Below are 27,370 nucleotides of genomic sequence, written 5' to 3'. Positions count from 1 at the left end.
CACTGTTTACCTTCCCAGAGGCTTTTTGAGACTTTCTGAGGACCAATACAAGAGAGGTCCCAACAAGAGCAGGGACCCAACAGCACCGAGAGCTTGCCAGGGTTGGAAGCAGGCTCAGGCACTTTGCCGTGCTCAGTCGGCTGGAAAATCCACCTTTCCTGCCTTGCCTGGAGGTGCCGGTGTTGCCCGTTAGATCCCCTGGATGCTGATGCACCGCGCCAGCACCCGCTCCCAGTGGCAGGGTCTGGCTGCTCTGCACCAAAGCAGGACCAGGCGAGAGGGTGGAGGGGGGAACACCGGCCATGGCCAGGAACGTCCTCTGGTGTTTGCAGAGTCCATCCCGCCAGGACAGATCCTGGGGCTGCTGGGCACTGGGAAGGTCTGATGTGGCTCCACCACCAGCGCAGTTGCTGCTGCTGGGGTGGCACCGGGACAGCACCAGGGCATCGCCGGGGCAGCCTCTCCGTCAGTCACTGCTGCAGCTGCCATTCCTCTCTTTTCTTCCTCCAGAAAGAAATAATTTGTCTTGGGTAACATCCCCACCATCCAGCTCAGAGTTTTCCTGGGGATCTGTTTGAAATTAAATCCTGATTTGATTTGATTCAATTCCATTTGCCCTCTCAGTGTGGAGCACTCTCCACTTTCTCTCCCATCACTAATTTCTTCCCCCCCCCCCCCCCCCCTTTTTTTCTCCCTTCCTACCAAAAAGGGAAGAGACAAGGGAGGGAAGGGGAGAGGGAACAGAGGATGTTTGGTGTACGCCTTCCAGCCCTCCCAAGCACATGTGGCCGTGCAGGTCTCTGGCACAGGGAGCACCACATCCCCGGGACCCTCCGGATCCGCCTGGACCTGCTGTGCCCGGCTGGAGGCCCGGCAGCCACAGACATTGCGTGTGACCTTGATTTTCTCAGCCAGAGCAGCCAGTGCCTAGATGACTGCGCCCATGGGTTATGTGGGCCAGGGATTGTGAAAGGCGTTTGTCCGCGTGATGCAACTTGCTGAGGCGTGAGTGTCCCCAGCCAAGGCAGGGAGGGCAGAGAGTGCAGTCCTTTTGCTAATTTCCCCATTCCTTTCCTTTGTCTTAGTGGAAAAAGATGGCGTGAGAGATGCTGGCCCCATGCTGGGTGCCCGGCCCCAGCTTGCCAGTATCCCAGCTTACCTCCCTTTGAGGTCTGGAGCGCTGCGGGAGCACTGGAAACAGCAGCCAGAGCTCTGCTGGCAGCAGCTCAGCAGCGATGTGTCAGCCCCGTCTGCACAAGATGCCTCCCCAGCGTATGAGCGCAGGCGATGAAATGTTTGGTGGGAGCTGGGAGCTGCTGGGACTGGAGCCGCTCGTCCCCCCGCGCCACCCTGCTCATCCCGGGTGGCTGTGGGCACACAGTGAGGGCTAGCCACGAGGAGGTGAGCTGAAAAGCATTGATTTGTGGCTGGCATTTGCATGGGAGCGGGTGCTGGGGTAGTGCCTGCCCAACCAGCAGATATTTACCTCTCGGACATGTGAGGCTGGGCAAGGGGGTGAGGAGCTGGAGCTGGAGAAGGGCTGTTTGGGGGTGTCAGGCTGAGCAGCAGAGCCCCAGAGGCTGTGGCACCCCAGCCAGGCTGTGGCTTTGCCAGCCAGACAAGGGTCCTTGGGTGTCCTGCCAGGACCCTTGGGTCATCACTTCCCCGCCAGCCAGCTCCCATGGCTGCACGCTCCTGAAGGAAGAAGGACTTCAATACAAAAGCAATAGATAAAATATGGAGCACGAGAACTTGGGACTGTGCTTTTACTTAATTGCCAAACGATTTGTAATTGCCAGTGCATTAACTGTCCTAAGAACCATCCTGTCCCAGCACCGGCACACGAGCAAGGAGAACTAAGTCCAGCTCTCCCGGCTTCCCAGGGCTGGCGCTGGGTGCTCGCCAGCCGTGGGCAGGGCACCCATGCTTCTCCCAGGCCGGAGCAGGACGGTGCCCTGCACCAGATGAATTTCCCTGCAGAGTTTTTTTCAGGCCGCAGAAGATTATCTGGTAATGAAAGTGAAAGCCCAGGAGATCCCATGTGGCTGGCGAGAGCACTCAAGCAGAAACAAGCACGCCCAGTATTGCTTCCTGCCCTGCCGCTGCGCCACTGCCCGGGGTGCCCCATCGCCCTGGGTGCCCCATCACCCTGGGTGCCCCATCACCACAGGTGCCCCATCGCCCTGGGTGCCCCATCGCCCTGGGTGCCCCATCACCACAGGTGCCCCATCGCCCTGGGTGCCCCATCACCACAGGTGCCCCATCGCCCTGGGTGCCCCATCGCCCTGGGTGCCCCATCACCACAGGTGCCCCATCACCCTGGGTGCCCCATCACCACAGGTGCCCCATCGCCCTGGGTGCCCCATCACCCTGGGTGCCCCATCACCACAGGTGCCCCATCGCCCTGGGTGCCCCATCGCCCTGGGTGCCCCATCACCACAGGTGCCCCATCGCCCTGGGTGCCCCATCACCACAGGTGCCCCATCACCCTGGGTGCCCCATCACCACAGGTGCCCCATCGCCCTGGGTGCCCCATCACCCTGGGTGCCCCATCACCACAGGTGCCCCATCGCCCTGGGTGCCCCATCGCCCTGGGTGCCCCATCGCCCTGGCGTGCCGGTGCTGCCCAGGAGGCGTTTGGTGTGGGTGGGCAGCTGTGCAAAAGCCCTTCAGGCTGGTTTTCTTGTGGCTGCTGCCACCTATCCCTGTTTGGGGGACCCCAGGGGAGCAGGTAGCACCTTGGGTCTCCTTACAGCTTGCAGGGGATGTGGCAGCTCAGGGGAAGGAGACGCACTGGTGCCCGTTCCCCTGCCTTCGCTCCAAGCATGCTTGCCCTGCTGGTGCACGAGGCTGTGACAACGCTGGGGACCCGGCGGCGGTGCAGACCTCGCGGCATCAGCGCAGGGCCTGCCGCGGGAGAGGCATCCGGATCCAAACGGGAGAGGTGAGCGTTCCACACGGAGCAGCCGGGGCAGTCGCTGGCCTGAGTCAGCACAAAGCAGCCCCGCAGCCGCGTGTGCGCCCACTGGTACTGTAGCCACAAAGGGGATGGGACCCCGGGGTCCGGGGAGCCACGGTCAGGCGTGTGCGGGCAGCCAGGGCCAGCTCCGCAGGCGCTTGGCGGGTGCTGATCATGGACCCCGCGATGCCGGGCACCAGCCCCAGGCCTTGGCTGCGGCGCTGCCCAAACCTGGCTGTGCTCCTGCCAGGGCCGGTGCCGCAGCACCCCGGTGCGATGTACCTGCTCGAGGGGCTGCTGCGCTGGGCAGAGACGTGCGGGGATTGAGGAGACATGACGGGACACTGTCATCGGGAGGTGGCTGGTGGCTGCGCGCTCGTAACCGCCGCTCACACCTTTTGGGTGACTCCTGTTCCTGGAGGCTCCTCACCCTGGGAGCTCCCTGGGCTGGCGGAACGCTGCCTTGCCTGACCTTGGGCGGTGGTTCCTGTGGCACCCCTGGGGCTGGCTGACCCCACCGGCCCCGCAGCGTGGGACCCTTCCCCTGCCAGCCCAGCCCCAGCCAGTGGCACTGCTCTGGCACCGTGCCCCTCGCATGCCCGCGGCTGTGTTACCCGGTGGGAAGAAGCCTGTGGAGCAGAGGGAGCAGGAGCAGCGGCATCACGGTGGGGTGGGATATCCCTTCCCACCCTGGACTGGCAGCTCCCACGGGAAACCCTTTCTGCCCGGGCACAGGAGCCTGCGCGGCCACTGCCCCGGGGGGCTTGGGGTGAGCGGGGGGCAGCTGAGGCCCACCAGCACAGCGCCAAGGAACCATTAAGAAATATGAATGGGTGCAAGGGGCAGCGCCCGCGCCTTCACGGCAGCGCGGTGGCCCTCGGTGACGCGTGGCAGAGGGGCCGGCTGGCACGCAGCTGGCACGGGGGAAGAGCCCGGTGACGAGGACAGAGACCGAAAGGAGAGGGGCAGAGGGGGGGGGTCCCGGTGCTCGGGGGGGTTCTCGTCCATGCCTTGTGCCGGGGCCCTGGCGCCGGGGCCCGGTGCTGCGGTGGGCTGCCCCGGTGCCAGACGCCGGGGCCGGTTTGCGCCCCGCCGGCGCCCGCAGCCGCTTAGGGCTCCGCCCGCGCCCGGTGGCCGGGGCCGTTACCCGGTGGCGGGGGCGGGCGGGGGCGGTGCCGCGGGGGGGCGGTGCATCGCGGGCCGGGCCGGGCCGGGCCGGGCGGCGCAGGCGGCGGCGGCGGCGGCCGGAGGGGGCAGAGCGGCGGGGAGCCGAGCGCCGAGAGCCGCCGGAGCAGCGGAGCCGCAGCCGCCGCCGCGGCCGCAGGTAGGGGCGGGCGCGGGGGCGCCGCCGGCACCGGGACGGGGCCGCTTTCGCTTTCCGCGGCGGAGCCGGGGCCGTGACGGGGGGCACCTGCGGCGGGGGCGGCCGGGCCCGGGGCGCGCCGCCCCTCCCCTCCCCTCCCCGCCCGCCGCCCGTCGGTAAATATTTTGGGTGTTTCGTAAGTGGCGGCCGGGCGCCGCGGCGGGGCCTGGCTGCGGGGGGGCCGCGCAGGTGCGGGCCGGGCCGGGGCGCGGGCAGGCGGCGGGGCCGGCGCTCGGGGGGGGCCGGGCTTAGCGCGACCGCCGTGCGGGCCGGGGGCGGGCGGCGGGGCCGTCCCGGGGCCGCGGCGTATCCCGGGGCGGGGGCGCTCGTCGCCCGGCGGAGCGGGGCTGGTTCCCGCCCCCGGCGGCCCGGGGCCCGGCCCTGCTGCGGGGGGGGGGCAGCGCCGAAACCGGCCCCGCGCGTTCCGGGGCGGCGGGGTGGCCCGAAGACCCAGCCCCGGGCGTGCGTGCAGAGGGGGTCCCCAGGCAGCCGGGATGAGACGGGGGTCCCCAGGCAGCCGGGGTAGGGGGTGTTCCCGGGCGGGCAGAGTGGGGGAGGTCCAGGCAGGCGTGGGGAGGGGGTCCACCAGGCAGGCAGGCAGGGTGGGGAGAGGTCCAGGCAGGCGTGAGGAGGGGGTCCACCAGGCAGCCAGTGTTAGGGGAGGTCCCAGGCAGGTGGGGAGGGGGTCCCCGGGTAGGCAGGAGACCCCGCTGCCAGCAGCACGGTGGGAGCGGGGGTCCCGCTTGCTGGTGGTGGTGGGGGAGCTACACAGCTCCGCACTGCAGGGCAGGGTCGGAGGCAGATGGAAAGGTCCCCCCGTGCGAGGCGGGAGCGGTGACACCCCAGGGGACTGCAGCGCCTGGTGGCCTTTCACCCAGCCCGTGTGCCGGCCGGGGTGCTGCCGGGTGACTGCGAGCCCAGGGGAGCCGCAGCCACCTGTCCAGCGGGATACGGGAGCTGTCAGGGCTCTGTGCCCAGCCGGCCACCGAGCTCCGGCCGGGCCAGGCTCCCCGCTGCTCCTCGCCGTGACACCGAGTGGCCGTGGGTCTCTGGTGCCCAGCAGCTGCGGCATGGAGCCTGCAGTTAAATAAACTGACGGGCAGTGACGACGAGCGACTTGGTGGAGGTGTTTGGGGTGCAGGGTCGCGTGGCACGGACGTGGCACGCAAGGTCCCCACAGGGGATCCAGGATGTCCAGGATCCCCACAGGACGTCCCTGGCCCCAGGCTGGCTCATCCTGCAAGCTGCCCATGGCCAGAGCCGCGTCCCCGGCGGCACATGCGCTGGGGCTCATGGCTGGCATCCATGGAGGCAGTTGGTGCGTGCCCCATGGGGTGCTCCGCAGGATCTGCACTGTGCGAGCTTTGCCCCTTCTCCCCCCTGCACCCCACCTTTGGGAGGAGGGCTCTGCGCCCGTTGTGGGGAGCACAGCCCAGCGCGGGAGGGCTGGCTGCTGTTGTGGTGCTCTCTTGGTGGCGGTTTTGGTTTGCCGTCGTGCTTTGATGGGTCTGCACCAGCGCAGTGAGCCTGCGCTGGAGGGAGGTTTGGTTGGGGGCTGGAACCGAGCTGGCTCTGCCCTGTCTGTGTGGCTCTGGGGGACGGGGAGGCGTTGGGGGTGTTGGGGTCACCTGCCCGTGGGTGGCTGCAGCAAGCCCTGGTGCTCCTGAAGCCGTTGGGATGGCAGCTGCCCTGACACGGCTCCCTGGGTCCCTGTGATGCTGGATGTGAAGATGGAGACCATCCCCCTGGGTTTCGCAGCCGTCCCTGGGGCCGAGGAGGGCCGTGCTGTGCCGTGCCGCGTGTGCAGCCACGTGGAGGAGGAGCTCTGGGGCAGGTTGAGAGGTGCCAACAGCTCGTGCCTGGCGCCACGGGAGAGCCCGGCTGGGAACGGGGTGTGACGGGCAGCTGTCACCCACTCTGTCACCCATTCTGCGTTTTGTGGCACTTTGACACAGTGTCCTCTTCCAGGGAGTGTTTGCCCCCCGCCCCAGCAGCTCTCGCTAGAGCCACCTTGCTGGCCCTGGTGCTCCTGCCTTGTCCCGAGGCCGATGTTTCAGGGCAGGACGAGAGATGCTGGCACCGGCACTGGGACAGGGAGCTGCAGCCAGGGATGCTCGGCGGTGGGTGTCACGGAGCCTCTGGAGGCACCTTCCCCTCTCACTGTGAGGGAAGTGCTGAATCCAAAGCGGCTGTGAGGTCTTCGCCGTGGGGTTTCCCAGCTCTTTCTTGAGTGATAGCAAAACTCAGATACTCTGCTAGCGAAAAATCCCTGCTCCTCGTACTCCTTCACAAGCGTGGGCGGTGGGGCGGCAAGTGGTGACTGTGCTGTGCTGAGTACAGTAAAGCGGCCCCGTCAGCTGGGAAACGACTTTCTGGTTTGCAGGGAATTACTGTAAACTGGGCTGCGCTCAACGGGCTTCACGGCAGCCCCGGGGAGCCCAGGTGCAGCCGGGTGGTGTGTGGGTCCAGCAGGACCTGCCTCCCGTCGGCATCCCCCAGGCACCTGCGCTGGTGGCTGCGGTCCCTCTGCCCGGCCAGGCTGTGGGTGCTGCCCTGGGAGCAGCCTCGGCGTTACGGGGCCAGCCGCGCTGCGGTGGTGCCAGCGGCGGGGCTGCGGGATGCAGGCAGGGGATGGATGGTCCTTGCCTCACCGGGACAGGTCAGGATTCGGCTCCGGCCTGGGAGGCTGTGCCGGCTGCTGGCTCTGGGGCTCCAGCATGCTCCGGGAGACGGAGCCTCGACAGCTGTAATGTTTCTCTGGCATGCCTTTCCTTTCATGGGGTGTCTATTTTGCAACCCCCAAGTGTTTTGATCCCGGGAGGAAGGGGGCGGGGGTGTTTACCCTGGCACCGCATGGTCGGTGCAGGGATCCAGGCGGTGCTGGGCATGCCTGAATTTTACGTGCAGCAACAGTTCTAGCAACATCTGCTGGCTGATAAAAGGTAGGCTGGCTGCTGTGAGCCGCTTCTCCAGCCTCGTTGGGAAATGTCGAGGGGGAGGCACACATGCGAACGCAGCTTCCTGGCCGATAGGGCTGAGCTGACTTGCTGATAAAGCAGAATTCACCCATCTGGCTGCACCAGAGGGGCCAGGAGCGCCGGCTGTCTCAGGTGGGCACGCTTCGTGCCCTGCGTTTCCCCTAGTGCCAGCTCCTGCTTTCAGCCACGCCGGGGAGCGATATGCTGCTGGGCGGCTTCTCACCGGGCTCGGGTGGCCGCCGTGGTATAACCGAACCGTAACATGGTCACAACACGCTCCCTGTTCAAACAGTCACTGGTGAGTTTTGCAATCTATTTTCGCTGCAACTTCACGTCTTCCTGTTGTTGTGAGATGTAAATGCTGGTTTATAGCGCAGCTCTGCCAGGGAGGGAATTGGGGAAAAGGCTGGCGCTGGGGCAGAGCTCGAAGAGCCGGCGCAGCATCAGCGCAGCCTGGGTGCTGGGTGCGTGCTCTGTCTGGCTTTTCATCCCTCTTGCTCGATGGCTGCCTGCAAAGCTTTTAGCAGAGAAAGAGGCAGCTGTCACTGGCGGCATATCTGAGCCCCTTGCACCGACTAAAACAGCTGTAAAATGATCTCTGTTCTATTTGGTAGCGTGGACATGCGGCCTTGGCGCTTTCGGGCTGCAGCTCCGTGGCACAGCTGCCGTGGCCTGACACGTTCCGTTTATAACCCGTCAGACACCTGAGCCTTTTGGAAAGGCTTCGGTGGGTCGGTGGGGTGCTTGCGGTGCACCCCGGGGGGCTGGGGCTCTACTCTGCCCCAGTGCTGCCTGCGGCTGCTGCTGCTCCCGGGCTGTGGAGCATGTCCTGGGGTGAGGAAAGCCGAAAGCCAGCTCTCCGTCCCCAGGATGTGTTTGTGTGCACTGGGGATGAGTGCTGTGTTTAACCCCTGGCCAGGTTTGACTGTGAGGTTTACCCACTCAATGACAACTGTTTCACAGAAACTAGTAGCGTTCTGGGTTTTGATTCCCATTCTGACTAGTCCCCCCTCCTGCCAGCATCCCCGGGTGTTTGCGTGTCCCTTCTTCTGAAGGCAAAGCTTTACCCTCCCTCCCTCCTGCTCCGCTGACCCAGTGCGAGAGCATCTCCCAGCACGGAGCAGCTGCTGGGGCATGAACCCCGGTGCCCAGCAGCTGCAGATGGCCTGGAGGGGCAAAGCGCCATGGGGGCTGTGGGGGGACCCGCCTGTCCCACACCGGCGACAGGGTGCTGCTGGGCTGGGATGTCTGCGAAGGGCTGGCAAGGCAGAGCGGTGCGGGCGTTTTCCCAGGCTCCGTGGTGGCAGGCGCAGGGCAGCACCCAGTGTCCCTGTTGCTCGAGCATCCTTGTGCCCACCTGGGTGCTCACGGCCCACGGTTGGCGTTTGCTGCCAAAGATGAAGGTGTGAGGGTCTGCACTGCAAGCGCTGCACATACCCTGCGCTGTCTTGCCCTGCTGGTGTCCCTCTGTCCCTGCTTGCCAGCGGTCCCTGTCCTGCCCCAGGTGCCCGTGCCATGGCGTGCCAACTGGGCTGGTCCCATGGGATGGCCGTGCCAGCGGTGGGGGAGGCTCCCGTGCCGTCTCCCGTGCTGCGCAGGGATCAGCGGCGTGGCGTTGGGGATGGACGCAGCTGGAGCGGTGCAGTCGGTGCCTGCGCCGCCCGCGTCTCCCACCTGGGTCCTGCTCTGCAAATCCAGCCTGGCCTGGATTAGGGCGATTGTGTGCGCTCGCTGGAGCGTGGCAGATAAAATGAAATTGTGTCTTCAGACCCCAATCACCACTAATTCGCTGCTGAAATGAGCTTAATCCTCAGGCCCTTCTGACCAGTCCATCCCTCCGGGGCTGGTGCTGGTCTGAGCGGGGATTAGCAGTGAGCTCGGGGCTGCGCTGGAGGTGGCCTCGGTGCCATGGGCTGGCGGGGGACCCGTGGGACCTCGGGGCTGTGCTGGGGTGTCCTCAGTGTCCCCGGGAGGTGGCCCTTCTGCTTGGCTGGTTTTGTTGGAAGGGGCAGCACAGGGATGAGCCGGCTGGTGGGGTGTGGGGGCTTCTCCCTTGTCCCAGATCTGCCTGGGGTTGCTGGGATCCTGTCACCTCCCAGCCCCTCCCCAGGGCTGCCTCTGGGGCGATGCTTCTTCCCTCTGGGGATGGAGGAGGGGGACCGGGGTCAGACCCTCGCCGTGGGGCTGGACTGGGGGGCGAGGGCGGTGTGGGAGTCCCTGGGTGCCGCACCTCCTGCGGGCCAGTGCTTCACCCTCAGCGCTGCGTTACGGGGGGTTGGGGTGGGCTATTATTATTGTGGAGGAAAAATATTTCATCAAGTGCCATGGCACATGGTGGCTGCGCATCCCCTCCCGGGCGAGGGACGGTACCTGCCCAGAGCTGGGATGCTGTTGGGTGGGCAGCGGCTCCACACCCACCCCAGGATTCCCCCACCGAGCCCTGCGGGAAGCCCCAGGACCCCGAGGTGTTGGATCCGGCAGCTCCCTGCCACATAAGCCCCGCAGCCGGTTAATTCGGCTGCTTGGCCCCAGGGAGCCTGGAGTAATTAAAGCTCTGCCCAGGTCTCTCTTAATCCTGTCTGTGGCCTTATGGCGGGGGTAGCACCAGCGCTGGCGGGGACGGGGCTCCCTGCGGAGGGTGTCCCGTGGGGTCCGTGCCGGACTCGTGCCCATGGGGGCCAGGTGGGCACTTGGCTCTGTCCGTGTGTCCTGTCCACCCCTGCCTGGCTCCTGCTCCGCCACTGGCTGCCTGCATCCATCTGGGTGGGCAGGCTGCCTGCGCTGCGCTGCCCTGCTCGGCCCCCAGCCCCCCCAGTGCCCAGACAAGCCCCCGTTGTTCCCGTGTGGCCGGAGCCTCCAGCTCAGCCTCTATGGGGTGCGGCACAGCTGGCTCATTGTGCCGGGGCTGGGCGGGTGGTCCTGGGCACCCGCTGAGCTTGGCTGGGGGGTGGCAGCATGGCCGTGGCCCCCCTGCTTTGCTGTGGGGACCTGGGTCCCGCCGGTGCCGGTGCTGCTCCGTGCTCAGCATCGGAGCGGATCCCACCCGTGCCAGGGCAGTGCCTGTGTCCGGCTGCGGCTGCCCCAGCGCGGCTCTTGGTGCAGGGGGGTGGGTTTCTCTCGTGGTCCCAGCCCCTGGATTTGAGGGATTTTTCTGGGATTTCGTTGGGTATTTTGGTGGTTTTGGTTTGACGCAGGTTTCTGGGCCTCTGTGGTTGGGAGGGAAAATCTGAAGAGAGGAGAAAAACCTTTCCCGAGGGTGGCAAATGCTGGTGGGCAGGTACAGCCCCAGGCCCGTGGGCTGCAGGCAGCCCCTCACCCTCGCCCACCCCCCAGCAGTGCCTGTCCTGGGCTGGGGCATCTCTGCCTGCCTGTGGGGCTGGTTTCTCCCCGCGGCAGCATCAGCCCACACGCGGGGTTCCCTTGTTCCTGTAAGGGTGCCAGTTCTCCATTTTTGACTCTCCAAGCTGCCGGGAACCCCGGCTGGTCCTGGCACTGCCCATCGCAGCTCTGCCCCCCCATCACCTCTGCCCTCGGGGGGGCACGTTGTGTTCCCAGAGCTGGCCGTGCCTCTTCCGTGAGCCCTTGGCACCCGGCCCCGGCAGTTTCCACCGTGGGCTGGGGGCTCTGGCGGGCTGGGGGTGGCTGGCAGCCTCCTCCCCGATGCTGCCGGGGCGAAGCCATCGGCTGCCGCCGCTCTTCTGAGACAAACAAAACCCATCAAAGCCTTGAGCTTCTAGAAAGAGCTCGCCTCCCTCACCGGGTGGGCGCCACCACCTCCCAGCCAAAAGCTGGAAACCACAGGCAGGCGTAAAATGGGACCCCCCCCCCCAGTTCCCAGCACCATGGCCCTCCACACCAGCTCCACCGTACCCTGGTACCCACCAGCCCTGGCCAGCAGCTCTGAGTGGGGCCAGGGGGTCTGGGGGCTGCTCGGCAGCACCCTGGTGTCCCCAGTGCCGTGTGCTGGGGGGCTGTGAATGGAGTGGGGGGGTGCAGGTGAGTCTGTCCCATCTTTCCCCATGCTGAGCTCCTGCATCAGTCCCTGGGGTCCCATCCTGAGCTGCTGGGGGGACTTGGTGGGGGTCAGCCCTGCCGACCCGCTGGGGGCAGAGGCTGTGCCTGTCTCCGGCACCAGGGAGGGGTGCGGGGCTGGGCGCACGGGGGGTGCTGTCCCCGCTCCCTCGGCGGGCACCACGCGTGCAGCGGTGGCGGAGGAAGCTGCTGGCAGCCGGGGCTGGCTGCCCTGCGCAGGCAGCTGACATTTTGGAAGGAAATAGCTGCTTTCTGCTCCTTCCTGTAGCGCGCAGGCTGCGAAACGGCCGCCCCGGGAGCCTGGCTGTGCCGGCAGCACCTGCCTGCAGCCGCGGCCACGCTGCCCCGGTGCCAGGACGCCGGAGCGGTGCGTGGGGCAGAGCGGTGCCCGACCCCGGGTGAGTGCAGCCGTGGGACGGGGCACCCCGCACCCAGCTGGGGCTGTGGGTCCCGTGCCCTGAAGGAGCTGGGGATGGTGCTGAGCCAACCCTGGGGCTTCGGGACCGTCGGGTGGGTGCGGAGCCCTCTGTGCCCCCCCCCCCCCCCCGTGGGGCAGGACATGGTGCACAGGGGTGCTTGCTGCCTGCTCAAGGGTGAGGGGGGGCTGAACTGGGGGAGCCCATGGTGGGGGTCCAGCTGAGCGGGACCGTCGTGCTGCCCAGGGGCTCCCTGGGGTGAGCCGGTGCGGGCGGCGGGGGTGCTGTGTGTGTTGGGGAAACCGGAGCCTTTCTGTGCCGTCGGCTGCCAGCACCGCCATTCCCGGGGCCTGGCTGGGGGCCGGATCCTGCCCTGGAGGGACCCTGCCTGCGACGTGCCGTTCTTGGGGGATGCGGGATACCCTGCTGCCAGGGGGGAGCAGCGGTGGCTGGGGCAGGATCGGAGCCCCCCTGGCAGCACTGGTGCGGGGTGTGCAGGGTCCAGCCGCCAGCAAGGCCGGCTCTGACCTGGAAGCGATCGCGGTCTCCCGGAGGTGCCGAGAAACCACGTGCCGTGTGTTTACTGCGGCTGGAGGAGGCAGCCGCAGCGGGTGCAGGGCTGGTGCCTGCCGGAGCCCAGCACCGGGCGCACGCACCGTGCTGGAGACCCCCGAGCTGGGAGAGCACCAGGCGAAGGGCAGTGCGGGAGGTGCCATGGTGGAGGGGCTGCGTGGGGCACGTGTGCGGGAGTGGGGAGGGTTACGGCCAGAGCCCTTTGCCCTGGGCCCCCCTCCCCCCCGAGCTTTGCCTGGCTCTTGGCCCCTGTCTGGCTCTGCAGGGCAAGGGGCAAAGGCAAGGACCACCAGAGCAGGGGTGTCCTGCCCGCGAGGAGGTCCCCAGGGTGGCTGTGCGCCGCGAGCATCCCACGGCTGCGTGCGGTGAGCATCCTGTGAGCATCCTGTGAGCATCCTGTGAGCATGCCATGGCAGTGCGTGTGCTGGCCCCTGGGCGGGCGCTGCCTGTGCCTGAGCTTTGCCGTGCCGGCGGCACATGGGAAGGCGCTGCGGCCGGCCTCGCCCTGTGAGGCATTTCCCTCCTTTTGTCTGCCCGCAGACACGCTCTGGCTTCCCTGCAGCTTGGGACCCAGCGCTGGCGCCAGCTTGTTGCCCCAGCCGGGACCTGCCACTGCTCCTGACAGTGTGGTCACATCGGGTCCCCTGGCTGCCACCGGCCCCAGCGGTGCTGCCCACCTCCCCCTGCCCATCCTCTCCCCTGCTGCTGCCTCGGGCCCTCTGAGAGCCCCTTTTGGGTGGGTTTCACCCACTTCGCGGCTGGTTCGGCGGTGCCTTCCCATTGGGAGTGGGGCCATCAGATGCAGAAGCAATGATGACCAGTGTCGCCCCTCCCTCTGCGCCTCCTCTGCCCCTGCTGTCCCTGTGGGGCTGGGGTCCCTTTCCATGGCACTTGTCCTACCTCTGGGAAGCTGCCGCATGTGCTGCTTCGCAGGCGGTAAGTCACCGGTGAGTGCGTTGCTGTGGCTTGTTGAGCTGCTGCTGGTTAACCGAGCCGCAGTAATGGGTGGGTTGTAGCTCGCTGCCAGCAAGTAAATGCAAAGTACTTAAACCACTGCAATTATCTGTCTCTTGCAGTTGTTTGAGTGTGCGTGTGCGGCCAGCGGCTCAGCACGGCTGACCCATGCCAACGCGTGATGCTGCCCATCCCTGCTGGGGTGCGGGAGCTGCAGCCTGTGCCGGGAATGGTGCTGGGGGAGGTGAATGCCAGTGGGCTCGAGCAAGCCCGGGCCACCTGACCCTGGAGAGGTTTTCTGAGCTAAATGAGCAGGGCCAGCGTGATGTGGGGTGTGCAGGGTGTGCAGAGTGTGAGGAGGGGGCTGGTCCTTGGGCATGGCGGTGCGACCATCCCAAGGCTCCAAGGGGTCCCTGTGAGCGCTCGCCTGGGGCAGCCGGGGATGCTGCCGAGGAGCGTGGTGCTGGGCACGCAGCAAGCCAGAGCACTGGGTGCCAGCAGCCAGCTGGGCGCAGGAGTGCAGGGCTGCCTGGAAGGGCCAGCAGCTGTGGCTCTGGCTGCGCGGTGGGACCCTGGTGCTGTACCTCTTGCTGAAGCAGAGCTGTTGCCCCGGCCTTGCACGGCTGGAAAGCCTCGTTTGCTCATGGAAGGTGGCACCGGTGATTTGTACTGGGGTGCTTGGGGTGCCCCGTGGCCCTCGGGGAGGTTTGGTTTGTCAATCCGCAGGTGAGGCATGGGAGTCAAAAATGAGGTGCTTGGAGGAACGCCGGCTGTTGCATTGGTTATGCCCATGGAGGTCCTGTCCAAGCCTGGCACGGGGCTTGCTCACCCGCCGGGGTGCTGTGGCCCCAGGGACGGCCCTGCCTTTGGTCGGGGCACGCACCAGGTGAGCCGTGCCACCGTCGCTGCTGCACGGTCCCCTTGGAAAGGCTGATGGTAACGCTGGCTCGCCTTCCCCTGGGCGCCCTGGCAGTGATGCTTGTGCTCCTGCTCACAGGCCAGTGCTGGCTGAGCGTGGTGTCTGCCGCCTCGCCGCAGCCGCAGCCTGAGACTCGTTGCTTAACAACACGCTGGAGTGGAATAGGAAGTGTTTTGTCACCGCGAGATGGGAAGAGATCACCATTTTCTCAATAAGCAGGGCAGTGTTTGCTTTGTGTCCGTGCGGACGACCCTGCTGCTCCGGGGACTTTGGCCGTTGGTGGTAACGGTGGCACCGGCACGGCCGTGGCCGCTCTCCTCGGCTCCGTCAGGGCAGTGGTTCTCGCCGATGCCCCTTATCAAGCGTCCACAATTTCTAACTGCCAGCGTACGTCCCGCTGTTGGCCATCCTGCCTTCCCTTCCCCTCCTCGCCTGCCTTTTTATGCCTCCTCAGGCCCCTCCTTGCCAGCAGGATTTCCAACTCGGTGATTTCTGTGAATGTGGAAATGTTCCTCCCTTTTTATAGAGGAAAAATTCATTTTTAGCCAACTCTTGGTTACTGTTCCTCTTCCTGCTCAGGGCTCAAGGGCTCCGGCCGTGGCTGCTCCGCTTGGACCTGCTGCCGCCGTCCCCCAGCGTGTGCCCCTGCCCGTGGGGTGGCACCGGCTGCTTTCAGAGCCCCTCGGCTGCTGGGTTTTTCTGAGGCTGAACAAAGCACTTTGGGGAGGGAGGGAGGCACAAGACACCCCCCTCCCGCCCCACCCCGGTCCCTGGCTCCCTCTGCTTGTCACCAGCCGGTGCAGTTACTGGATGCCATCCTGGTCACCAGCCCTGGGACACAGCCCAAGGTCTCGCACCCCTGCCTGGCACCTCCCAGGTTACTAAATCCCAGGTGGTTTCAGCGCGAGTGTGTGTGTAAATGGTATTTACTGCTGCATCCTCAGCTTGGAGATGGCCGTGACCCCCCTGGCCCTCCCTGATCGCTCCCCATCGCATCACCCTTGAAGAGTTGACCACCCAGTTGTTTTTCCAGGCCCCGTCAGACATAACTGCAGCAGGGGACACCAGCTTTTTATAGGTGCCATCCCTGCCTGTCCTTTCTCCCTGCCTGAGCCAGGGCACCGGAGCCGCGTGGCGGGTGGGATCCGGCAGCGTTCCTGCATGGAGCCAGAGCCACCCCAGAACTTGCTTTGTGAAGCTCCGTTGGTGTCTCCCCTGGCACCGGTGTCCGCAGGACCGGGGACCGGCGGGGGGCTGCGGTGCCACGTGGGCCCTCGGGGCAGGGTCTGCTCCTGCCCATCTGCCTGCCAGCGCTGCCAGGGTGTGGGCAGAGCATGGGGGAGCGCAGGGGGGGCCTCCACTCTGCGTCACCATGCATTTCTCGCCAGCCCTCCCCCTGGCCCTGTTTCCTCATTTGCGTGGCCAGCGATGGCTGCGATCCCGCGGCGCAGCAAGGGGAAATGATTACCATGTGGAGAGGCAGCGCAGAGGCGTGTTCATGGTCCCGGACCCCCCCCCAGGGCTCTTCCTAGAAATGAGGGGTTGACTCAGAGCTGGGGTCCCCTGCCCCCCACACCCCTTCTTTCGTCAGCTGGAGGCGGCTCCGGCAGTACCGGAGAACCCGGAGGCTCTGGCAAAGGGCTCGCGGGGCCAGCCAGGGCTGGACCCCCACCCACGCTGCAGCACCCGGCTGCGGTGCCCTGACAGCCGGTCTCCCCGGCAGGTGGTGAGCCATGGCGGTGTGGATCCAGGCGCAGCAGCTCCAGGGCGAAGCCCTGCGGCAGATGCAGGCACTCTACGGGCAGCACTTTCCCATTGAGGTGCGGCACTACCTCTCGCAGTGGATCGAGAGCCAGGCATGGTAGGTCAGCAGGGTTCCCGTGGGGGATGCTGGGCTTGGCAGCACCCACCCCTGGGGCGCCAGCGGGTGCCCCCCTCTGCCAGCGACCCCCCGTGCAGGGTCGGGGCTGCCCTGACGCCGCTGCTCTGCTCGGTGCGCGCAGGGACTCCATCGACCTCGAGAACCCGCAGGAGAACGTGAAGGCGACGCAGCTGCTGGAGGGGCTGATCCAGGAGCTGCAGAAGAAGGCAGACCACCAGGTGGGCGAAGACGGCTTCCTGCTGAAGATCAAGCTAGGGCACTATGCCACGCAGCTGCAGGTGAGTGGGGGGCCACGGGTAGGGGCTGTGGGGCTGTGTCCCTGCCCCGTGCCTGGCTCAAGCTGTGCTCTCCCTGCAGAACACGTACGACCGGTGCCCCATGGAGCTGGTGCGCTGCATCCGGCACATCCTCTACCACGAGCAGCGGCTGGTGCGGGAGGCGAATAATGTGAGTAGGGGCCGTGTAGGGGCAAGGCAGCAGGTCCCACAGGATGCTCAAGGGCTCCAGCACCGGGTGATGGGAGCAGCCCCGAGGCACAGGGTGCTCTGGGTGCCCGATGCCTCCAGCACCCAGGGGGCTGGGGAGGGTCGCCTTGCCGTGCTGAGAGCTCCCCGTGCCCTCTGCAGAGCCCCTCGCCAGCTGGCTCCCTGGTGGATGCCATGTCCCAGAAGCACCTGCAGATCAACCAGACCTTCGAGGAGCTGCGGCTCATCACGCAGGACTCTGAGAACGAGCTCAAGAAGCTGCAGCAGACACAGGAGTACTTCATCATCCAGTACCAGGAGAACATGCGTCTCCAAGGTGGGGAGAGGGCCGGGGGGTGACAGGGCCGGGGTGCTGGCGGTGCCAGCTCTAACACCACGCCCCATCCCCCCAGCCCAGTTCTCCCAGCTCTCCCAGCTGGGCCCCCAGGAGCGCCTGTCACGGGAGACGACACTGCAGCAGAAGAAGGCGTCGCTGGAGGCTTGGCTGCACCGGGAGGCCCAGACACTACAGCAGTACCGCGTGGTGAGTGCCACCACTCCGTCCCCACGCCAGCTGTGCCGCCGTCCCCGCGCCCTGTAACACCGTCCTGCCTCGCAGGACCTGGCTGAAAAGCACCAGAAGACGCTGCAGCTGCTGCGCAAGCAGCAAACGACCATCCTGGATGATGAGCTGATCCAGTGGAAGCGTCGGCAGCAGCTAGCGGGGAATGGGGGTCCCCCCGAGGGCACCCTGGATGTGCTGCAGACCTGGTGGGTGCCGGTGCTGGCTGTGCCTGGGGGGGTGCTGAGCCCCGGCACGGTGCTGAGCCCCTCTTCCCCCAGGTGCGAGAAGCTGGCAGAGATCATCTGGCAGAACCGACAGCAGATCCGCCGGGCCGAGCACTTGTGCCAGCAGCTGCCGATCCCCGGCCCGGTGGAGGAGATGCTGTCAGAGCTGAACGGCACCATCACCGACATCATCTCTGCCCTGGTGACCAGGTAGCGGTGGGGGCCCGGCGTGGCTGAGGCACCCAGCAGCCGGGGGGGGGGCCGGGCTGGGCTTGCTCTGCCTGCCTGCCCCTGATCCCTGTGCCCCCCCAGCACCTTCATCATCGAGAAGCAGCCCCCCCAGGTGCTGAAGACACAGACCAAGTTCGCAGCCACTGTGCGGCTCCTGGTGGGGGGGAAGCTGAACGTGCACATGAACCCCCCCCAGGTGAAGGCCACCATCATCAGCGAGCAGCAAGCCAAGGCCCTGCTGAAGAACGAGAGCACCCGCAAGTAATGCCTGGGGGGGGCTGGGGGGTGCTGCGGGGGGCCGGGGCTGCCGAGGCAGTGGGGAACAGGACCTGGAGCTGGGGGCGTGGGGGGGGCTCCCAGCCCTGGGGGTCCCCCTGACCCTGTGCATCCCCGTGGCAGTGAGAGCAGCGGGGAGATCCTCAACAACTGCTGCGTGATGGAGTATCACCAGGCCACGGGGACGCTCAGCGCCCACTTCCGCAACATGGTGAGCACCGCCGCCCCCCCCCCCCAGCGCTCGCGCCCGCCCTCCTGTTCCCTTGTGTCCCCGTCTGTCCCCCTGCTGTGTCCCGATCTGTCCCCCTGTGCTCACCCCTCATGTCCCTGCAGTCCCTGAAGCGGATCAAGCGCTCAGACCGCCGCGGGGCTGAGTCGGTGACGGAGGAGAAGTTCACCATCCTCTTTGAGTCGCAGTTCAGCGTTGGTGGCAACGAGCTGGTCTTCCAGGTGAAGGTAAAGCCACCAGCCGCGTCCCCTGTGCAGGCGCGCAACAGGCACCGTGCCCACGGGTGTGGGGCTGAGCCCACAGGGTGCCCGTGGGTGATGCTCCGGCGGTGCCCTGCAGCCCACCCCGGTCTCCTTCCTCCCGGTAGACGCTGTCCTTGCCCGTGGTGGTGATCGTGCATGGGAGCCAGGACAACAACGCCACGGCCACCGTGCTCTGGGACAACGCCTTTGCTGAGCCTGTGAGTGCCAGTGCCGTGGTGGGGTCAGGATGGGGTCCGTCTGCCCGGGGGGGGGCTGCAGGAGTCGGGCTCAGTCTCCTGGCAGGGACGTGCCTGGAGGCAGCAGGCAGAGCTCAGTGCTGACCCTGCTCCGTGCCCCCCCGCCAGGGCCGCGTGCCCTTCGCTGTGCCCGACAAGGTGCAGTGGCCACAGCTCTGCGAGGCGCTCAACATGAAGTTCAAGGCGGAGGTGCAGAGCAGCCGCGGGCTGACCAAGGAGAATCTGGTGTTCCTGGCGCAGAAGCTCTTCAACAGCACCAGCTCCCACCTGGAGGACTACAGCAGCACCACGGTGTCCTGGTCCCAGTTCAACCGGGTGAGCAGCTCTGTGCTGGGAGAGCTGCGGAGCCCTGGGGTCCTGCCGTGCTGGGGCAAGGGGGGTTTCTACACCCGCGGTACCAGTGCTCGTGCCGGGGGGCTGGATGGGGCACCCCCATCCCGAGGAGCTGTTTCTTCCTGGAGTAATGCAAAAACGGGACGGCTGTTTGCTGCAGCGGGGTGGGGGAGGTCCCCTTCCTTGCTTGGAGGGACACGGGGTGCTGTAGGGCCCACGGACGGGGTCTGTGTCCTCAGGGAGACCTTGCTGGGACTGTGCTGCCGGGCTGGGCTGGCCCGGGCTGGGTTTGGCAGCACTGGCGGGTGTCCGGCTGTCCGGGTCCCCGAGTCCCTGCTGCACCAAACGCTTGTGCTGTTTAACAGCAGCTCTGAGGCTGAAGGCTCATTTTCTGGGGATTTATTTCAACAGGAAAACCTGCCCGGGAGAAATTACACCTTCTGGCAGTGGTTTGATGGGGTCATGGAGGTGCTGAAGAAGCATCTGAAGCCGCACTGGAACGACGGGTAAGAGCCGCCCTGCCCTGTGCCCCCTGGCCCCGAGCCCCCTGGCCCTGACGGCCCTGCTCTGCCTAGGGCCATCCTGGGCTTCGTCAACAAGCAGCAGGCGCACGACCTGCTCATCAACAAGCCCGACGGGACCTTCCTTCTGCGGTTCAGTGACTCGGAGATCGGTGGCATCACCATCGCGTGGAAGTTTGACTCCTGTGAGTGTGTGCCAGGAGCTGGCACCCCCCAGCCCCACTGTCCCTGGCCCCATTCTGGGACTTTGCCGTCTTGTGCCCACGGGGCTGGTTTGCAGCTCCTCCGGCACCTGCTGTCTTGGCTGAGCCCTGGCACTGCCAGGGCTGGGCATGCCAGGAGCCTTCCTCGGGAAAGCGGCGAGCGCGGGAGCCCGCAGGAATGCCGTGGCTGCCCTACGGCAAGCGGTGCTGCCATCGCTCACTGCAGCCATGGCCGTGTCCAGCCTGAGCGCTGGTGTTGGTAGCAAGGAGGGACTGGGCTAAACCGTCCAGCCGGACCGCGGGGACTCCCGTGGGGCTGTGTGGAACGCAGCGACTCCGCGGTGCTTCCCGGTGCACGCGGTTTGCATGGGTTACCTGACCCCCTGCAGCAATTCTGCTCATTACTGTTCTTTGTGAGAGCATCCTTCGGAGGGTCACCTGGCCAAGGAGCCCTGTGGAGCCCCCCGAGCTGGGGGGGACCTGCCCCCCCCTCCCCCTGCCGTGTCTGGATGATTCCCAGACCTGCGTTGACCTGGCTGAAGCTGTTTTCTGGCGACCTGCGTTTTGTCCTTAAATGTTGCCGGGGGAGGGATGCAGCGTGGGAAATGCTGTCTTGACATTTGATGTAACCTCACAGCCCGCGGCCGGAGCAGGACCGGGAGCTGCTGATGGCTCTGGGCACCACCACAGCCCTCGCTCTTGTCTTCCAGCCGAGAGAATGTTCTGGAACCTGATGCCTTTCACCACCAGGGATTTCTCCATCCGCTCCCTGGCTGACCGCCTCGGGGACCTCAGTTACCTCATCTACGTGTTCCCTGACCGGCCCAAGGATGAGGTTTTCTCCAAGTACTACACGCCGGTTCTCTGTGAGTCCACGCCAGGTAGCGCTGCCCCTTCACCCCCAACGTGTCCCTCTCCTTTGTGCATCTGTCCAGGGTGGAGCCGATGCTCACAGCGTCCCTCTGTCCTGGGGCCGCATCCAGCCCCCCAGGGGCTCTGCAGCTGGCCGTGCATGAGCCCCCAGCCCCGCCGCAGGCTTGTGGCACGCACCAACAGCTCAGGGCCTTAGTGCTGCCTTCTTTCCTCTAGCTAAAGCCGTGGATGGATATGTGAAGCCACAGATCAAGCAAGTAGTGCCAGAGTAAGTCACACCCCACGTGGTCCCATGGGATCGTCCCTGGTGAGCGGGTTGGGGTGGCCAGCAGCCCAGGGCACCTCTGCTGTCAGGCTCCAGCACCACCAACAGCCACACTGGTGCTGAGCTGGTGCTGGGGGCAGAGGGGTGTGGAGCTGAGGCAGGGCTGGGCTGTGTTCCTTCGGAAGGTGGCGACCCCCCCCTCGCTGTGCAGCCACCCAAGGGGCTGGGGACCCTGCAGATTATTGCTGTTTGTGGGTGTGGGGTTTGGGTCCCCTGCCTGCACCCTGCCAGCCTCAGGAGGTGCCCCTTGGGAGGCGGTGGGTGTTCCTGGAGTGCAGCTTCACCCCCGGGCAGCCTGTCTCAGAGCCCCCTGTCCCCACAGGTTTGTCAGCGCATCAGGCGATTCTGCCCCCGGAGGGGCCACCTACATGGACCAGGCTCCCTCGCCTGCTGTCTGCTCCCAGCCCCATTTCAACATGTACACCCAGAAGTAGGTATCACGTCCCCCGTCCCCGTCCTGCCACGGGTGCTGTCCCCCCTCACCCCCTGCCTCCTGCAGCCCCGACACCGTGCTGGAACCTGAGGGTGACTTCGACTTGGACGACACCATCGATGTGGCGAGGCATGTGGAGGAGCTGCTGCGGCGCCCCATGGACAGTCAGTGGATCCCCCATGCCCAGTCGTGATGTGCGGGCGCCCGGCTCCCCGGTCCCGGCGCTGCGGGGACTGTGCTGTGTTCGTGTCTCTGTGCCGGGGTGGTGGGGGGGGGGGGGGGGCGGCGGGTGGGCCCTGCCCCGGAGATTTGCTCTGTGCTGCCCCAAAACGCAGGCTGACGTCCAGCTCTTTGGTGTTTATGCCCTTGTATAAACGGCAGCGGATTTGTCGTATGGTTTTCCTGTATGTTCCTTCTAAGAAGCCCAGCTTCGGCTTTCCGCTTCTGCAAGCACCGGCCCTGCGCCCCCCCCCCTGCTCCCTGCCGAGGGGCTGCCTGTGCCGGGGGCCGCGACATCGGCCTCGGGTTCGCTTTCGCAGTCGTCACTAAGAATGTACGTGTCGCCTTCTTGTTCTACCCCGTGGCTCTGTTCCCAGGAGATGTGTGGGTGCACCGGGCTCCGGCATGGGGTGGGGGTGGGGGTGGGTTTGCCTGGGGTTCCCACCCCGGCTCGTGCTGGCACTTTGCTCCACAGCAGTGGGGTCCCTTCCTGGACCTCGTCTCCTCCTTTACCCCCCCCCCCCCAGGGATGCGGGAGCCCCTTCAGCTCCCAACCTTGGTGTCCCCCCTCCGGAGCCAGCGCAGCACGAGGGAGGCAGGGCGCAAGGGCACCCAGCGAGGGTGGCCGGGCAGTGCGGGCAGTCTGGGGGGAGCAGAGCCCTCTGCCCCCCCCCAGCCTCACCCTGGCTGGGAAGCTCTGGGGTCCTGGCCATGTTATTTTTCTACCACAGAGTAAATAAAGCACGGACTATTTTTTTATCACAAAAGCTCTGGGTTTCACGTGTGTCTCGGGGAGGAGGCAGGTCCCTGCGTGCCCTGAGCCTGAGGGGGGCGGGGGGCGAGTGGGAAACACCCCCCCTCAAGCTCTGGATGCTGCACAGCAGGGGAGCAGTGCCCTGGGGCCAGGCACAGGGTTGGGGTCCGTGGCCCCCCCACCTCCCCCAGTGCAGCGGCAGGGCAGGTCCTTGGTGGGGTGGGAGGGAAGCGGGGGGGTGCCCGGGGGATGGGGGAGGGGGGGGCGTTTTCCCGGGGAAAAAGCAAAGCCAAACACAAACAAAATTCCTTACAAGGAGTTTTTTCTTGCCGACGCATGGAGAGCGGGGGGTGGGGGTGTCCTTGGGTTTTAACTGCGATTTAATTCTCTGGTGGGGGGTGGGGGCGGAGAGGGGCGCATCGTTTTTTGGTTGGGTTTTGTTTTTTTTTTGTAGAAAGGAGAAAGTGAAAATAAACCCCCAAGGCGGAGCTGACGGCGGGGGCGGCGCCGGTCGCGGTCGTTCTCCGTCATTTCTCCCGGAGGCGGAATAACGGGGCGGAGGGGTGGGGTGGGGGGTCCCGGTGCCCGCGTCCCTGCTGGGGGGCGGCGGGGGCGCTGTTCCGGTGCCCGCGTCCCTGCTGGGGGGCGGCGGGGGCGCTGTGCTGGTGCGCGGCCCGGGATGCTGGTGGCGCTGGTGGCGGTGGTGGCGCTGGTGGCGGTGGTGGCGGCCGCGGCGCTGCCCGCCCTCCCCGCCCTGCGGCACCGCCTGGCCCGCCCGGTGCTGTGCCGTGCCGCGGGCCGGTGCCGCCGACGGCTGGAGCTGCGGGGCACCGAGGTGCGGCTCAGCCAGGAGCGGCGGCTGCGGCGGCTGCTGCCCGCCGGCACGGCCCGCGGTGAGCGGCGGGGGCGGCTCGGGGTTGGGGGGTGCGTGTGTGTCCGTGTCCCCGGGGGTCGCCCTCCTCACCCCGTGCCTCTCTCAGCAGGCTCCGAGGTTTTCCGGGAGCGTCATCCCCTGGGGCAGAGCTGCCCCACTGGGGCGCCGGGGGGGCAGGTCCCCCCGCTGCACCCCTGGGCGCTGCTTCGCAGCTGCTGGGGCACAGACCCCCCTCTGCAGGTATGGGGGGGGGGGGGGAGCACAGGCACCCCACACCGGGAGGGCTGCACCGCCCCCCGGGGCTGCCCCGCCTGACCCCCGCCTCTCCCCGCGGGCGCTGGCCCCCTGGCGCACGGCCCTGCTCTCCTGGGTGCCAGGGCACCCCCGCGCCCCGGCAGGCTGGCCCCTGCCCACCCTGTACTGCACCCCGGTCGAGGCGGGCACCCTGCCCTCGCGGGCCGCCGCGCTGCGGGTGCAGCTGCTCTTGGCGCTGCAGGAGCGTGCCCTGCATGTGCTGGAGGCCGGGCTGGCCAGCGAGCTGCACGACGCGCTGGCGGCCCTGCATGCTGGCTGGCCCGAGCTGGCACAGGACCTGGCGCTGGGCAGGCTGAGCCCCCAGCCCGGGCTGCCCGAGGCTGTGCGGGGCCGGCTGCAGGCGCTGCTGGTCCCCAGCGCCGCCCGGGCGGCTGAGCTACGGGCCGAGTGTGCCCGGGGCCCAGAGGGCATCGTGCAGCGCCTGTGGCCACAGCTGGAGGTGGTGGTGGTGGGGACGGCGCATGGTGCGGAGCAGCTCTACTGCGATGCCCTCCGCCGCGCCGACTGCAAGGGGCTGCCGCTCTACTGCCCCTTCTACCGGGCAGCGGGAGGTGAGTGTCCCCTGTGTCCCCACAGCCTACCCTGGGTGCATGGGGGGGAACCGCTGCCATATGGCAACACAACCCCCCCTGCCCCTGCAGATGCGGGTGCACCTCTGTGCCGCATCCCTCCCTGGAGAATCCTCCCTGCTCTCTGAAAACAGCTCTGTCCTGCCGCCGGCCGAGAAGTTCCCCCTTGGAGGGGGGTGAGGCTGCGTGGGCAGGGACAGGGGGGGCTGGGGGACTCACGTTGACACACGCTGCCCTCTGCCCAGCCCTACTAGGTGTGAACTTGTGGCCGGAGGAGCCAGCACCCCGATTCCTGCTGTGCCCTGACTGGGCTTTTTACGAGTTCCTGCCCTGCCCGGCCAAGGAGGAGCCACAGACGGTGCTGCTGGACGAGCTCTGGGAGGGACGCGAGTATGGGCTGGTCCTGACGGCCCAGCCAGGAGAGTACAGGTGCCTCTTCCCTGCTGTGGTGGTCCAGGGGGGCTGCCCACCCCAGCCCCACATGCCTGACACTGGTCCCACTTCACGCTTGCCCTGCCCCCACGCAGGTGCCGTGCTGGGGAGGTGCTGAGGGTGGCCGGCTTCCACAAGCAGTGTCCGGTGGTGGAGCCCGTGCGCAGGTCAGGACACCCCTGCCCCTCACTTCGGGGGGCGGCGTGGGGGGCCCTGTGCTGGGTAGGGTCTGGATGGGGTGCTGTCCATGGCACCCCCGGCATGGGGCACTCACCTTGACTCCCCACACCGCAGGGAGAGCCAGGCGCTGAGCGTGCGGGGCGAGAGCATCCCTGAGGACCGGTTCTGCCAGAGCCTGTGCCGCGCTGTGGGCATGTGGCCGGGTGCTCGCCTGGTCGACTACGTCTGCGTGGAGAGTGCCCTGCTGGGTGAGTCCCCCCCGAACTGCCTGAGTCCCCCCCAGAAGCACAGCTGGCGCTGCCCGGGACTCTGCCAACCCTCTTGTGCCCTGCTCAGCCCTGGGTTGCCTGTGTGGGGTGTGGCGGGGGGCTGCAGGTGGCCTTAATACGCTGATGATGCTGCTGCAGGCACCTCTTCGGGAGCCGGTGCCCCCCATTACGAGGTGTTCGTGGAGCTGCGGGGCCTGCGGGACCTGTCGGAGGGGCAGCGCTACAAGGTGAGGGGGATGCAGGCTCTGCTCCGGAGCAGCTCCTTGCAGCTGAGGCAGCAGGGTGGGCGCAGCCAGGCAGTGGTGGCGCTGGCCCGGCAGCCTCTGTGCTGCAGGGATGCTTCGCTGGGTGGGGGGACATGGCTGGAGGGGCACGGGCACAGCCTGGCCCTGCCCGGGGGGCTACAGCTGGCGGTGGGCATGGGCACGGCGTGGGAGTGATGGTGGTGGGACCGCCGGTGTCAGAGCAGCGCAGGCAGCCTGCCCTCTCTCTGCAGCTGGACCAGTGTCTCCAGGAGGATTTCCCCATCTATAAATCCTTCCGCTTCAAGGGCAGCATTGGGCCCCTGCGCCTGCACCTGGTGGGGGCTGGGGCCTTTGCCCGGCTGCGGGAGGCCCTGGGCACCCCCCTCCCCATGCCCAGGGTCCTGCGGGAGGAGAAGCTGCTGCAGCTCATCCAGAGCACCGTCATCTCCTAGGGCAGCCCGGGGGTCCTGCAGCCCCCCTGCCCTTGGGGTTCGCTTGGCGTGTGCCCTTCAGGGGGGGAGCGGGGCTGAGTGCCTGGTGAGGGGCGCAGGGGCGAGGGTGCGCAGCCCCACAGGATTTGGCTGAGTGGAGGGGATGGAGCCAGCGAGCTCAACCGTGCCCCTGCTCTGTGGTGGCAGCGGGTGCCTGTGGGCACCCTGCTCGGTGCTGCCCACGGGGATGGAGCAGGATGTGCAGCACAGCCCAGCACTTGCCAGCAGCCCTGGCCCTTCGCCGGGCTGGTCTGGGCACAGAGAGGGACCCCGGGGGCTTGTGAGCATCACGGGGCAGCTGGGTCCTGCCACCAGAGCCATGGCTCGCCCTGCTCCGCTCAGTGCCTTGGCAGCACCCGCTGGCAGGCACGGCCAAGCGAGTGCCTGTACCTTTCCCGAGGGAAACCTCAGCCATCGCAGCCCACAGCCGGAGCAGGGGGGACAGTGGAAACCTCCCCGGGAGCAGGAGGAGCAGCAGAGCCTCAAGGCCTGCGCGGGAGCTCGGCTCACCCCTGTGCTGGGCTCCAGAGCCCTGTGGCATTTTGTCCCTTGGCAAGGGACACCGTGGGCAGGGCACGGGGCGGCTGGTGGTGGCAGGTGCCGGCTGCCAGCGAGCAGCCCCTCCGCCGGGCTCCAGTGCACGTCCGCTGCTTTAGGAAAGAATAAGCTCCAGCCAGGGCTGCTTTTAACGTTTAAAAAAAAAAAAAAAGCAGCAAAATAAAGGAGGATTATCTCTGAAAAATAAATAAAGGACAGAACTCTGGGATTGATTTTTTTTTTATACTATTAGTTGTGATCCTCATTAAAGAGATTGCTTGATGACAGCCCGGACTCTGCTCTGGTGGTTGAGAAGTTGCTGTTATTTCCTCGGGGCTCCTGGGGAAGGGGCAGCCATGAATATTTAACCAGTTCAGCGGCTGGCTGGGGCTCTGGGGGCGTCGTGCTGTTTGTGCCTTTGAGGCATTAAGGTACCAGGCAGGAGGGGGGGCCGGTCTTTTCCCCCTCCTGCTTGTTAAGGTTTATTTTAAGGGCTAGTGAGCCGCGGTGCTTGGGGAACCTGCTGCGCAGGCAGCTGCTGCTGGGGGGGGGGGCGGGGGCAAGCCAGGCCACCGGCAGAAGACAATGTCTTGTACAAGGTCCACACAAAGCATCCCCCGGCACAGCCAAAACCTCTGCCAGGGATGGAAAGTGGGCTAAAGCCCCTTCCCCCATCCCTGCCGACAAAGAAAAACCCCCAAACCCTACAGCAAAATTCCCACTGCAAGTAGGGGAGAAGCTGACTGCTGCTGGGGGGTACCTGGGGGGGGGTGCCTGGGGGGGTGGGGATAGAAGTGCTGGCATCGGGTGTGCCTGGCACCAGCAGGGTACTGGTTGGGTTTTAGTGGGGAGTGGGATGGGTGGGGGCTGGATAAAGGCCAGGGTGGTAAAGCTGGGCTCCAGGCGAGGGGGGGTGGTCCCTGAAGACCCACCCGGAGAGCCCAGGGGGGCTGCTGGTGCCACCACCTGTGCCATGCACACGCGAAGGCACCTGCCCTGGGGGCACACACAGCCCACCCCAGAGGCCCCACAGTGAGCCAGCCCCTCAGCAAGAGCCTTGGGTCCCCTGCCTGGGAGGGCTGCGCTGGCCCAGGGCTTCCCCCTGCCCCTGCCTGGCTGCTGGCCTGCGGGAGGCTGCAGGCTTGGCCGGGGGATGCCCAGGCAGGCCAGGCTGTGGGGTGCAGGCTGGGTTTGGGTGCTGGGGTGCAGGGTGTGGGTGCCCAGCTGCAGCGT

General features: G+C 66.6%; 3 protein-coding genes across 7 annotated transcripts; all 3 read left to right on the top strand.

Moving 5' to 3' along the window:
* The first annotated feature begins 2,646 nt into the window (after positions 1–2,646).
* On the top strand, positions 2,647–22,260 carry LOC308055315 (signal transducer and activator of transcription 5B). Of its 5 annotated transcripts, none has more exons than XM_080369163.1 (19): positions 2,647–2,944; positions 15,918–16,055; positions 16,198–16,354; positions 16,434–16,523; positions 16,703–16,877; positions 16,954–17,084; positions 17,160–17,311; positions 17,384–17,539; positions 17,642–17,821; positions 17,960–18,047; positions 18,170–18,292; positions 18,433–18,525; positions 18,673–18,879; positions 19,309–19,403; positions 19,473–19,603; positions 20,332–20,502; positions 20,711–20,762; positions 21,142–21,249; positions 21,319–22,260. In XM_080369163.1, the coding sequence occupies exons 2-19, from the start codon at positions 15,928–15,930 to the stop codon at positions 21,443–21,445; spliced, it is 2,364 nt and encodes a 787-aa protein (XP_080225289.1). In that variant the 5' UTR covers positions 2,647–2,944; positions 15,918–15,927; the 3' UTR covers positions 21,446–22,260. The 5 variants fall into 5 exon arrangements, with proteins under 5 accessions (XP_080225289.1, XP_080225291.1, XP_080225287.1 ...); XM_080369165.1 differs by lacking the exon at positions 2,647–2,944 and adding an exon at positions 4,137–4,283 and having other exon boundaries at positions 20,332–20,487; XM_080369161.1 differs by lacking the exon at positions 2,647–2,944 and adding an exon at positions 4,137–4,283.
* LOC308055476 (uncharacterized protein) lies at positions 11,892–15,683 on the top strand (the record flags this gene model as incomplete). The annotated part of the gene is made up of 4 exons (XM_080369444.1): positions 11,892–11,925; positions 12,012–12,686; positions 14,774–15,042; positions 15,139–15,683. The coding sequence occupies 4 exons, from the start codon at positions 11,892–11,894 to the stop codon at positions 15,172–15,174; spliced, it is 1,014 nt and encodes a 337-aa protein (XP_080225570.1). The 3' UTR covers positions 15,175–15,683.
* A 577-nt stretch (positions 22,261–22,837) lies between the features above and the next one.
* On the top strand, positions 22,838–26,424 carry GHDC (GH3 domain containing). Its single transcript, XM_080369197.1, is given in 8 exon segments — positions 22,838–23,118; positions 23,209–23,362; positions 23,364–23,965; positions 24,229–24,412; positions 24,511–24,582; positions 24,710–24,843; positions 25,003–25,091; positions 25,361–26,424. Coding segments are annotated over 8 exon segments (1,650 nt in total). The 5' UTR covers positions 22,838–22,904; the 3' UTR covers positions 25,562–26,424.
* Positions 26,425–27,370: the final 946 nt, after the last annotated feature.

Source organism: Falco punctatus (assembly GCF_963210335.1).
Source record: "Falco punctatus genome assembly, chromosome: 19".
In the NCBI taxonomy this organism is placed as follows: Eukaryota; Metazoa; Chordata; class Aves; order Falconiformes; family Falconidae; genus Falco; species Falco punctatus.
This window is presented reverse-complemented; position numbering and strand designations above follow the sequence as displayed.

What these genes read in the sequence shown, in the direction of transcription:
- LOC308055315 (XM_080369163.1), top strand. Translation starts at nt 15,928, where the DNA reads ATGGCGGTGTGGATCCAGGCGCAGCAGCTCCAGGGCGAAGCCCTGCGG. An exon ending in ACTATGCCACGCAGCTGCAG is followed by an intron (nt 16,355 to 16,433) that starts GTGAGTGGGGGG and finishes CTCTCCCTGCAG; the next exon opens with AACACGTACGACCGGTGCCC. An exon ending in ACAACGCCTTTGCTGAGCCT is followed by an intron (nt 18,526 to 18,672) that starts GTGAGTGCCAGT and finishes CCCCCCCGCCAG; the next exon opens with GGCCGCGTGCCCTTCGCTGT.